At 33.7% G+C, this 13168-nt stretch overlaps 2 protein-coding genes across 2 annotated transcripts; one reads left to right on the top strand and one right to left on the bottom strand.

Moving 5' to 3' along the window:
* Positions 1-122: 122 nt before the first annotated feature.
* On the top strand, positions 123-5678 carry LOC115969048 (ubiquitin carboxyl-terminal hydrolase 2-like). The gene is made up of 6 exons (XM_031088607.1): positions 123-214; positions 968-1015; positions 1836-1882; positions 4230-4276; positions 4435-4537; positions 4644-5678. The coding sequence occupies exons 2-6, from the start codon at positions 985-987 to the stop codon at positions 5415-5417; spliced, it is 1002 nt and encodes a 333-aa protein (XP_030944467.1). The 5' UTR covers positions 123-214; positions 968-984; the 3' UTR covers positions 5418-5678.
* A 2188-nt stretch (positions 5679-7866) lies between these two features.
* On the bottom strand, positions 7867-13046 carry LOC115968151 (TLC domain-containing protein 4-B-like). The gene is made up of 9 exons (XM_031087442.1): positions 12601-13046; positions 11710-11952; positions 11487-11575; positions 11246-11384; positions 10290-10364; positions 9656-9777; positions 9495-9570; positions 9084-9143; positions 7867-8271 (listed from the first exon to the last, which is right to left on the bottom strand). The coding sequence occupies exons 2-9, from the start codon at positions 11845-11847 to the stop codon at positions 8143-8145; spliced, it is 828 nt and encodes a 275-aa protein (XP_030943302.1). The 5' UTR covers positions 11848-11952; positions 12601-13046; the 3' UTR covers positions 7867-8142.
* Positions 13047-13168: the final 122 nt, after the last annotated feature.

Raw genomic sequence — 13168 nt, 5'->3', positions numbered from 1 at the left:
TAAATCTCTTTCTTAAAAAAAAAAAAAAAAATCTATCTCTATCTCTATCTCTTTCTCAAAAAAAAAAAAAACCTCTCTTTTTCTAACAGTGCCGTTTCTCACTCCGTCTCCGAAACTTCATGGTATAAATGTATAATACAAACACTTCAAATTAAAACACAAGCTTACGTTATTTTTTGTCGCTCAGGTTTCTACTTTCCCAGAACCCCCACAGGTACTCTCTCTCTCTCTTTCTCTTTCTCTTTCTATTTCTCTGTCAAAATTTGTATGAAAAATTAAATAAATTAATAAATAATGGGTGATTGATTCTAGCTTTCTGACCCACAAATCGGTCTTCAAGAAAATTGAAAATTTTGTTTCATTCACTATCACAAAATATTAACTTTCATATAGATTGTTATTCTAAGTTATTGGAAACTTTATTTTTTCGTGGAAAATATTATTTTAGCTTTGTGGGTAGGTAAAGTTTCGTACTTGAAATTTAGTTTCTCCAAAACAAAACCCTTTATAGTCATGAAACCGAGGTTTTGTGTAATGGAATATATGCAGGCTTTAAAAACAAAACCCTTTATTTTTAACTTCAGAATTTAGCTTTAATTTTCTTATGAATATTGTTTTTTTTTTTTTTGGAATTAATTTTCCTTTGTATGTTGGGTATAGACATGTGAGTGAAGTTGTCCCACATTGAATAATATTGAGAAAAGTGAGTGGTTGATTAATATAAGTAGCATATAACATAGTTGGGTACAACTACAAACTTTTAAGCTTAAGCTTTTGAGTTAAGTTGCGGCTCTTTTATACCTTTCATTTAAAGGGGCAACCTTTATTTTTTATTTTTAAATAATATATTTACTATTTAATACATTACTCAATTGATTTCCTCTAATTTCTTTTAATGGTTCAAGTTATTTCATCATGATGCTTATGTTATGTATGCTTTCTAAATGACCTTATTTCATTGTTGCAGCTTATAGATTTCCAGTCATGTCTTGGTGCACGATTGAGTCAGATCCCGGTATGCTTTTGAGAATAGTGCATTGTTTGTTCCTTTTGTTTTAGAGACTTTGCAAGATTCTCCTTTATAAGATTTGTTCAAATGAAACAACCAAGAGCTTTGTAGCTCAAATTGGTTAGCCCCCCTCCCCATTGTAATTATCGAATTAAAAAAACAAAAAAAGATTCTTTTCAAATGAAACAGATTAGTTGATGAAATTGAAATAATGTTAATCTTGAAGATTGAAAGAAATCTGTTATAGGTAACTTCAATCCATCCTTTTTTGATTTTAGTCTGAGGTGGGTGATTTTTTGTTCATTGCCACCATTGATTGTTTTATCATGAAGTCCTTCAAGGTACTATGGTAGTGCTCTTTAGCGGTTTCATTTTAGGCATGAGAGCTCCTTCCCCTATGGTCATTTTATCAGTTAGTTCCACTTATTGCGTTAGATTTATGAAAATATAAGAATTGTAGAGTTGTTTCACTAACTATAAATCTTAAAGCTTTTGTCAACGATAGTCAATTCTCAAGTCCTTGAGGAAAAAAAGAAAATCTCTAGAAGAGGAGAGAGCATTAGTAGAATTTCTGATGGGAACCTTAGGCTCATAAAGAAGCAGTTTAAGTTCTGAGTCTTCTGCTGGAGGAATTGGAACTTGCATCCTTTCCTTTGTTTTTGTACACATTCTGTTTATTGATAAGAAATTTATAGAATTTCTGACTAGGATTTGTCCTAGAACTTCTTTTTGTACTAAATTTCAAATGATGCTTTTATGTATGTGCATATGTCTTTCTTGGTTTTAATGGGGGCCTTATTTCTAAAATTTGTGCCTTGCATTCCAGGTGTTTTTACAGAACTTATACAGCAGATGCAAGTAAAAGGCGTGCAGGTAATTGCCTTGGATTTATATGAAATATTTGGCTAATTTTTTTGAAAGCTCACCCAAGCTCTTTGTCCAAATGGATTTGCCAACCTACTAAATTTTTTGAGTAATATTTCAGTGCAGGGTTTTTTTTGATAGGTAAGAATAATTTATTGAAAAGATGCCACTTCATGAAAAAAGACACGAACTAGCCTAAAGAATTACATCATGAAAAAAATATCTACATATGAATTGACTTTATGAAAGATGGAAGATAATTACTATTTGTAAGACTCAAAGCAAAGGACCACTCATAAGGAGAACTAATTCAGTGTCGGTGTATTGTCTGGAATATTAATTTGGACTGGCTCTATGCAGCAGAACAAATTTGTATAATCTGGAAGTATGTAGTGAAATGTGTTGTGAGAAAATGAAAAATGAGTTATTTACAAATAGAATTTTACAAGGTTAGGGACTATGTTCCATGAAACAAGAGCTTACTTTTAGTATGCAGTGTTGACCAGTCCAAACCAAATGGTCAAATAAATTCTGAATGCATGCCAACTTAGGCCCCTTTTCAGTGAGCTAATTTCTTTTAGAAATGGAAGTTCTTGCCTAATAGGGTTTCATGTGTTCCATATGAAAGCTTGAGTATGAATCCCCTGGTGTCGTTGTCATTTCGCATATGCCTTTTAGGAAGTTTGCTCCGCTTGGAGAATTTTTTTGGCTGCTTCAGTGATCAGTGGGGAAGATACTCATTTGTCTTAGTCTCTTAGATAATCAAGGTCTGTATTAAGAAAGGAAACATGTAGTGGATACTGATCCAGAGTGCATCTTGGTGGTTCTTTTACAGAGGAAAGGTAATAGAGAATTTGGAAGTGCATCAACAATCAAATTTGGATTTTAAGTGATTTGGGGTTCCTAAAAATTTCTCTTTGGTTGGAGAGGAACTTGAATAATAGTCACAGAATTTTAAGGGGTTAGATGGCCACATTCTGAATTCTGAATCCACCGGCTTTTTTCAAATCTCACTTGAAGTTGTTTCTCAACTTTCAATATGGCACTGCCACCATTACCATATTGATACCATTCCTCAATTCCATTGCCCAACACACAGCCATCATTGTCCCCCCCCCCCCCCCCAACGTGTTATTTATTTATTTTTTCCACTTAGGAAAAAAGAGAGGCCACCATGTCAAGGCATGCTTTGAGGCAGAAACTGACATGTTGTACATTGTGGTCTCCCAGAATCAAACTTTCAATGAGGTGCATCATAAGCACAAAATAAGTTGAACTTAGATCTCAGTTGCTTAATTGTTTGATCTCACTGTAACACTGTTAATACTACTGACACCACTACATGTTGCACTAGGCACCCATCCAGGTACCATGTTAGTTGAACTTTGATTTCAGTTGCTTCATTTAAGCATGCTGTAAAATCATGATATCAACATAAGTTTTAATCAGTTTTACTGCAGTCTTTGAAGTTTTCTTATACTGCAGCACCATTACTGCAGCACCATTGCTTTTGGTTATTAGGGATTCTGTGGGTAACTTCTTTTTTTAAATGTTCATGATAGGTTGATTTTTTATGTCTCCGTTTTCTTCTTTTGGATGCAAAGGTTGTACATCTTGTTGAGACAATTCTTTGCTTCTATCAACTAGCTGTTGGAACATGTGATATGTGTGATATATATTTGCAACTGGTAACAGTTTTAGAAAGAATACATTTTAGTGTTAGTGCGATTAAAGCAAAGGAGACGACACCTTATTAGATAATCATGTGAATGAGAGAGAAAAATTTATAGGAAAATTTCAATGTACTTGGTTTGGCTTTTTTTTTTTTTAAATAAAAGTTCTTACGTTATTTATAAAAAAGAAAAAAGAAAAGAAGAAGAAGAAGAATTTGTGGGAATTGTGGAACAGATTTAAAGAAATGTGGTCCACATGGGTAGAAGAGTAAGGGCCAAAAAATTGTAGACATTTTTTTAGAGGAGATATTGAAGAGATAGAGATAAAGAAATAATAGTAAAAATACTGTGATATCATTTTTTATATTACGATATATGGATTAACAAGTTCTAAGCTTGACATTAACTTAGTGGTTGGGTTTATACAATAGCATAGATAACAAGGATAAATTAAGATAGAATTTGAAATGAAATATGTTGTTTGAATTCCAGTAGCATATTTCATTTTAGAATACCTGTTTTTTAATTATTCACTATTTCTTATAGATTTTACTCCAGATCCACCAACCCCCTTCCCCCCCCCCCCCCAAAAAATAAAAACCCCAACCCACCTGTAAAGGGGCGTTAGCAGTATCTTTTCATGTGTTTGATGATGATGATGATGCCTTGATGTGTCTTCTCAGGTAGAGGAGCTATATTCATTGGACCTTGATTCTCTGAACAATCTTAGGTTTGTTCTAAGTTCTAACGTCTCATTGCCCTTTTTACTTTTTATCCCTTTGCAGGCTTACACATGTTAGCTGTAATATTTATGCTTGAAATTTTTGTGGAACCCCCCCCCCCCCCCTCTCTCTCTTCCTCTCTTACTTTTCCCTCTTTAAATTGCAGGCCTGTATATGGGTTGATTTTTCTTTTCAAATGGCGTCCAGGGGAAAAGGATGATCGTGCTGTAATCAAGGACGTAAACCCTAATTTGTTTTTTGCAAGCCAGGTCAGTTTCCCCTTTTTTTGGAATAAGTAAGGTCAGTTTGCCAGGGATTCACTTTTGCCCTTAATAGGTTTGCCCTGATCTTGAATTTATTTTGATCACTTATTAGGTAATCAATAATGCTTGTGCAACACAAGCAATCTTGTCTATCCTCTTGAACTGCCCAGATATTGATATTGGCCCAGAGTTGTCAAAGTTGAAAGAATTCACAAAGAATTTTCCCCCTGAACTAAAAGGTTTGGCTATCAATAATAGTGAAGCTATACGTACAGCCCATAATAGTTTTGCGAGGCCTGAGCCTTTTGTTCCAGAGGAGCAGAAGGCAGCTGGCAAAGATGATGATGTGTACCATTTTATAAGCTATTTACCTGTTGATGGAGTTCTGTATGAGCTTGATGGATTAAAGGATGGACCCATTAGCCTTGGTCAGTGCTCTGGTGGGCAAGGTGACATGGATTGGCTGCAGATTGTGCAACCAGTTATCCAGGAACGCATTGAAAGGTATTCCCAGAGTGAGATTAGATTCAATCTCTTGGCAGTCATCAAGAACAGGAAGGAAATGTATACTGCAGAACTCAAGGAGCTCCAGAAGAGGAGGGAGCGTATCTTGCAGCAACTGGCTGCCTTACAGCCGGTCGGCAATAGTAATAGTAATGTTGAAGCACTGAACAAATCTCTTTCAGAAGTGAATGCCGGGATAGAAGCTGCTACTGAGAAGATCTTAATGGAAGAGGAAAAGTTCAAGAAATGGAGAACAGAAAATATCCGTAGGAAACACAATTACATACCCTTTTTGTTCAACTTCCTCAAGATTCTTGCTGAAAAGAAACAGTTGAAGCCTCTTATTGAGAAGGCCAAGCAGAAAACAAGCAACTCTAGGTGAAGGGTCTTTCTGGTTAATTATATCATTAGTTTTGTGAATTTATTCTGGCTTGAAAACATCTGAAGCACATGTTTTTATATTTTCCCCTGGTTAGCTTAAGACATCTGAATTTCTTTTTAGGTGAACCTATGCCAAAATTTACTTGCATTTCTTAGGTAATGAAATATGCACTCCTGGAAAGTGGGAATGAGAGACAAATCCATGATAGAACTTTGTTGCTAGATTGGTTCTTGTCATGAATATCTCTTTTTATTTTTATATTTTTGGTAAGAAACAGAAAATTCCATTGATTAAGATTTTTTTTTATTAAAAAAAAAGGTGCAAGATATTGGCAACTTCCTTTGATAAGTGCAAAATCAACAAAACTTGGGATCCTTTGGCTGGATGGAATGCCATCCCAGTTTTAATCTCAAGCACCCTAGAAAATTAGAGTATAGGGTCACTAGTAAGCAAATGAACTTCTTGAGAACTACTTACTACATGCATGTAAAATTCATAAGAGCAGTGTTGTAAGCAAAACTCTTATATGCGCCGGGCGCATGAGACATGTGGGCAAAACTCTTGCATGCACCGGCCATATGAGATGCATGTCTCATGCGCCCAGCGTATGAGATACTATCTCGTGTTGTAGAGGCCTGAAACATGATTTAAGGTTGAATGTTTGGCTGATTTGGTCGTGCCTTATTACAATTGAACAGGAGATTTTCTTAGTGCCCATTTGGTTAGATCATTTTGGGCCAAAAATCACATTGGCGGTTTCAAAACACAATTTTGGGTGTTTGGTAAAATTTTGAAAGCGTATTTTTAGGCTCCCATAAACGTGATTTTTGTGAATTTTTTTTGCGTAGCAGCCCTTAATCACCAATTCCAAATTGCAACAAAACACATTTTTAATTACCCCTATTATTATCTTTAAAACAAATTTTTACCCTTACATTCTCAAGACAAAATACAGGCTATTCTCGGAGAATCTCAGTGTGTTGCTAGTAGCAGACAACTCGCCCGTGACATCTGGTAGATAGAAGGAGAACTCTTTTGAATGTTCTTGAATTAGAAAAATTGATTAGATTAGACTATAAGTTGTAGAACAAATTATTATTTTTTTAATTATTTTATGTTTACTACATATATTTTATATAATATTTATAAAAAATATAATATAATAAAAGTGTTGGTTTATATTATGTACTTCATCAACTGTAATAAATAGCAATTATTTCTGACCTTTAATGAAAAAACAATTATTATAATACTAATTATTATTATTATTATTATGATTGATTTCAAGAAAAAATTATTATTAATATTATTGAGGCAAAAACAAGTATAAAATAATTTTCTTTTATATATATAAATATATTTTGGTCATTTTTGATAATTTATACTTCAAATCATAATTTTGAAAAGTGCTAACTAAATACTCAACTTTCTCATTCCACCCCCACAATGCCGGGAATCCTAGATCTCTTCATTCTTTCAGGCATTTGCTGCTCATTGTATTCTCCCTTTATTAATGTACTCTTCTAGTACTATTCTAGTGGGACAATGACAATGGAATATCTAAATTTTCTATCATAACTTATATTTTCCAGCAACATATATCTATTTAAACCATGATTATGAGTAAGTGCATAAATATATTCCCAAAAGATAAGTAGGAGATTTCTTTTGGGTTATTACGATATAGTCAAAACATGATATTATAAAGGAATAAATATATACTCCGAAACCAAATAAGACTGATCGGTTGACCTTTTTTAATTTCTCTTTTTCCATCTAACTCACTCAATTTATGTTCATTTGAGGAAAACAAGATGGTTAGAAATCCTTTATTTGTTCAACCTAATCACTATTTTGATTTTGTAAACAAAAAAAAAAAAAAAAAAAAAATCTTTATCACTTCAAAGTGCAATTGATCAGTTGACTCTTTTTAGTTTCTCCTTTTCCATCTAACTCACTCAATTTATGTTCATTCGGGGAAAACAAGATGGTTAGAAATCCTTTATTTGTTCAACCCAATCGCTATTTTGATTTTATAAAAAAAAAAAAAAAAAAAATTTCTTTTATAACTTCAAAGTGCAATTGATCTGTTTCAAAAATTTTAAGTTTACTTAAGTATTTTTTACCTTCTTTTCGATTTGTCAACATCCAAGCTCCAAAGGTTAAACGTGGAAGGTCCAACGCAGAAACTGGTTAATGAACAAACAATCTATTTTTGCATCTTCCTATATATATATATATATATAAAATCTATTTATGCATCAAAAACAGTAACTCGAGGGAAGAGAAAGATTACATATTATCATAATATATCACTTCCAAAAGCATCATTAATCAAGTATTAAATCATATACAACAGCTTGAATTTAATTGAATATCAAAATGCCTTGAATTTTCTTTCACTGCTCCATCATTAAAAAAACAAAAACAAAAAACAATACCATTAGCATTCACAGCAAAATTGGATGTTTGATCATCTTCTGTTAATAATTTCCAGTAATAAACTGTATATAAAGACTATGATTTATACAACTCGAATCATATACAACAAATTTGTTTTTGGTTTTCCCTCAATTGAGAAGATTAGAATGCATTCAATTTTCTTTTCTTTTCTTTTTTTCCCCGCCTCTATCATTTGTATAGTGACTAAAATAGAATAATCCACAGGAAAAATGGAACGAGCATTAAGTCACAGAAATTAGATTGAAATGTGTAACAATATCCTTCACTGCCGCTTTGCTAATGTCTTCTTCAATCCCATAAGAATCTTCCCAAACCACATTAAGTTCATGATAGCTAGCACCGAAGGCACCACAAAGACCAAGAAATATCCGAAGGCGTGCATTTGGATCACCTGCAGAGCAAATAAAATGGCTTCACATTTCTCTCCAAAAAACTAGACTTCACATCATAACTGAACTTTTAGAAATATGACATACAAAACCAGTGGTCGAGTTTGGGAGGCAATTGGAAGATAAAAAAAATTAAAGGACAAATTTTGGTGAAGAAAAATTCACTAGGTGCTTCTTATGTTTATACCAATAGTGTATTAACTCCAAGGATAACTATTGTTTTAACTTTTAAGCATAATCTGTTAGTATTCTAAAATTGGCAAAAATATAAACAAATGAATAAGAGTTTCATGAAAAAATTGAGAGCATTTATACAAGGATGGAATTTTCCCCTATACCAATTTGACATAATTTCCTCCAAACCAGTAGGTTCTATTTCAGATGACCAGCTAATTGCGCTATTTAATCACATTAACTATTTTCTCAGTCGCCAAATAATTTTTTTTTTTTGGCAAGTGAATCACTAACAGGTAACCCCAAAAATTTTAAATAAAATAACAAATCTAGTGTCTTTTCATAATAAAATTAAAAAAATGTCCCATATTTGCACTAATTCAGAATTTAAGAAAGTTTTTATTCTGTATAGCTAATCTGAATTGGAACCTTATCTTTCCCGTTCAGGATACTTCTTATTTAGTCCATGTGTTTTTCCCCTTGTCTAAAACTAGGTAAAGACATTATGACAGCAAAAATTTTGAAAATACTATTCCAAGCACAGTCTAGTAAAATTCTTATCAGCTTGCAGGCAGTAAAAGCTCTTATTTTCAAGAATTCAAAGCCCATGAAATACGTATGCTGAGGACTTGCAAATCACCTGATCATAGTGTAAGTAAACGTGGTAAAACACATAACCAAACAGCAGAATTCTTGCAGCCTGCATTTCATAAGTTATTTCAATGGTCATTCTTTCTTTAAAAAATAAAAAATAAATAAAAGCAACTCATAGTAAGAAATCCAGTAATTTTCAACACAAAAAAGGTGCTTGTGGCTGAAGTAATGCCACATTGCTGATGAACTCGAATCAGCGTATCTAAATCTGAAAAGGAGAACGCATAAGGTCACAGTTGGGGGCAACACTACTATCTGGCATCAGCACATGATTTTGTGTGCAAGCCACCACAACCAAATTATAATTTCGTTTCCCCCTATTCAGCATAGATTTTGATGGATATCGACCGGCTAATAGGGTTGTATTATAATGAAATTCAAGGAGATTTAGACTCACGAGCCATGCAAAAAATATCAGTATGCCATTGATGAGATATGCGTTAGACCTCTTCAGACCAGCTGTATCAAGATACCTTCATGGAACCAAGAAGATCTATTAAAGCAAAAACATTACAACACAAACATTACAACACATGAGAGTTTTACTTCTAAACATACCATCTCATATTGACCTCTGGAGTAGTAACCTCAGAGATGAGGATCATGAATGTATAAAGTTGCCCTTCTCCAGAAAACATAGAATAAGCTACTGCAACTCCAGAAAGGGAGTGATGGATAATCTGAAATTAAAAGATTAAAATGCCTGTAATATGGCTTTTAAATGTTCTTAAATAAACTTTTTATGATATACTGCTTTGTCATTGAATCAATTTATAAAAGCAGCATGCCTTCCCCAACTTGCTCCCTCATAACTATAACCAACCAATCCCAGTATTTGAAGTCATTAAATTCATTGACAATGAAGGATTTGACCTAGATTTAAGAAAATTGAAAATAATTGTTTAAATCCTAGGAGGCCAGGTGCGGAAAGCACAGTCATAAGACTCACTTCCATTATGCGTCTAAATCAACAGAAATACTTGGCTAGGAACAGGGTGAAGAGGCAGATAAAAGCATTCCTCAAGGGGGAAAGTGTACAGTATATGAGAAAAGGTGGTTTCTACGTTGAAGTATTATCAGTTAAATAAAAACACACAGCAAAGTGAAGCATAAAAGGAAGTATGGTGTGTGTGAGTGTGGGTGTGTGTGCACCTGCAAGTGAAGAGAGTGTAGGACAGACTACTGGACTTACATACTCCATTCCACCTAAAGAAGGATAGAGCCAAAAAATCATTCCAAGATCTGCAAGAAAGTATCCAACAGAGACCTGTCAAAAATCAAATACATAGTATTATATGGAGAAAAATTCTCAAAAGATTAAAAGATGCGTAGTAATCAAATGTAGCAAACCCGGAATGCTTTCAAATTGTAGGAATGCAATAAGCTAAAGGGAGGTGCATCCTCAGCATGTTCCCAAAATAGGTAGATGAAGACAGCCAATCTGCTTCCCAATTTTCAGTTATCATTTTTCCTATTCACAAGGATGGCCCATTATCTTGCCAAGAGCCTTGTAGCTTAGTGGCAAGGCCTAGTCTCCTTTATGAGGAGAACCAGAGTACAAGCCACCCTTCTCCCACTTGTTGTAACAATTAAGTTAATCAAAGAAGAAAAAAGAATAGGGAAACTGAAGCAGAATGCAAAATTATTTCCATTAAAAAAAAAAAAAAAAACCATTTTTGGCCCAAAAGCTGAACAAAAGGGGTGGAAGAAATGAAAGGCATGTCACTCTTTTTAAGAAAATAATTACAACATGTTTTGTAGGGCATCAATACATGCAGCTTTTAATTTTTACAAGCAGAGGTTGGCAAGTAGGGTTACTTATAGACATAATAGGTTGGAAGGTCAAGACTGTTTTAATTCATTATAAAGTTGCAAAGCCATGTTCTTGGCATCACCACTAACACTCATGCACAGGAAATTAAAGTTAAAAAGTCAACTACTCAATTTCTTAGTATCATTATTGCATTAATGAAAACCTGGGCAATATTCAGAAAAGAAAGATGTTGTTTCTAAGACACCTAAGCATCAAATTATTTATTTTTCCTGAATCGATTAAAAACAGAATGTGCAAAGTCACATACAGAGACCGCAGCTATGTATTTTCCAATTATTTATTATAAAAATAAATTCATAAGTAAATAAACTTACCCCCAGGGCAAAAACTGACAGAGGTGAGCTTCGAAATGTAACAAGGCCAGCAACCCGCTGGTCAGAAAAGAGATCTGACCAGAACACAAAATACAAGGAAATAACTGTGATAAAAATAGCATGAATTGTGGAGATACCGCTGCCAAGATTAATTTTTTTTTAATTAAGAAAAGATTGAAGCAACAAATGAAAAAGGGACAAATTAATAATAGGTTGAACAACAGGAGAGATACACACTTACCGATTATTCCACTCAATTCGTTGGATTTTTGTAAGACCATTATAACTCTTAAAATAAAAGGTACTGATTAACTGGGTAAGATCATAGCCCTGTAAAGAGGAAAAATATTTAGAATGAGTTAATAAAGCGGTAATCACACGTACAACTCAAATGAAACAAACAGAAGATCAACTATCTTCAGTCTTTCACAACTGAACAATAAAACAGAAAGACAAGAGCATACCACTTTGAACAAAAGTATGCCTCCGAGGATGCAAGTGTAAGGCATAAAGGGATCTGCTAATAAGTAGTTCTTAGCCAGCGCCCGAGCCTGATTTTGGTATGACTTAATAGCCATAGCTGTTTTTCTAGAGACTGCCATAATAACGTACTCCTTCAACAATAATGTTATGTTATATTAGCAGATCTTATCTCCTTTCTTCTCTACTTGTAACTTTTTCTTCCGCTCTTCATTTTCCGTTCATCACTTCAATTTATTAATAAACAAGCAAGCAAGAAGTTAGCAAGCAACGACAAGAACGCAGCTACAGAACATGAACATGCATGTATAATACTAAAATTCATGATCATCCTAAAATGGTATGGAAAAACTTAGTTTAGATTCCTTAGGCCATGTTATGGATCAGACCCACCATTCTATTATGGATCTCATCGAGTTTGCAAAAATCAATTCGTTTTTTATTTTATTTTATTTTTTATAATGAATCTAAAACTCTAAATTTTATCATGACATTCTAATAAGTTGTGGACCATTCATAGTTGTTCTATAAAGTTCAACATATATTGCATGTTAAGAATCAGAATAAAACCAACTCTTTTACCTTAGCTAAGCTTACAGATAGAAATTAACATAACTTGAAAGAGCTAGTAGAATGGCTGCAATACAAATAAATGGGTAACATTTTTTGTATCGGAATCTACAAATGGTAAAATCCATAGAAGTATAAAGAAGAGCAAAAACACAAAATCAGTCATAAAATATGAAACCCATATCAGCAAAATCTAAACTTTATGATGGAAATTGAAAAAAGGGTGTGGTTGGATCAAAATGAATGACAGATCTGAGAAACATAAAAGCCCAAAAGAAAGTCAGAAACAGATGAAAAGAGCTTACCAAACAGAAAAGCCAAAAATGTGATGTTGAAGGAAGAGGTCCGTGAATATTTTTATATCAGATCAGTTGCAAACGCAGGCAGATGGGTAATTGGGAAATGAAAAAGACATGAACCCCAAAACCAGTGATTGAGGAGCAACTGCAAACTGCAGATGGGGTGTTTGCTAAAACGACAGAGTACCCAAATGGTGTCGTTTACATGCCATGCCGTGTTCTACTTCCTACTTCTGTTTCTGTTGTTTCGGACTTTTGGGTGGATTTGGTTTGGATGAGGCCTAGGCCATACGGTTTGTTATCCAATCCAATCAGATAAGGAAACCCAACAGCAAAAAATGTGATTGCCTGATTGGCATACCACCACCATGCTCTCTCTCTCTCTCTCTCTCCCTCCCTCTCTTATTCTTTATTTTTTTGGAAAATCTTCTTGGTTTTTTCTTACCAGCTGTCTCTGTGGGCTATTATAATTCACTAGCATATAACCCAATTTTTATTATAAAAATATAAACAATTAGTCAATTTTTTTATTTATTTAAAAATAGTAGGTAAACACATGCATAAGAATAGATAC

The sequence above is a fragment of the Quercus lobata genome, chromosome 11 (genome assembly GCF_001633185.2).
Source record: "Quercus lobata isolate SW786 chromosome 11, ValleyOak3.0 Primary Assembly, whole genome shotgun sequence".
Lineage (NCBI taxonomy): Eukaryota > Viridiplantae > Streptophyta > Magnoliopsida > Fagales > Fagaceae > Quercus > Quercus lobata.
The sequence above is the reverse complement of the archived record's forward strand: the minus strand, read 5'-3'. Positions and strand labels throughout refer to the sequence as shown.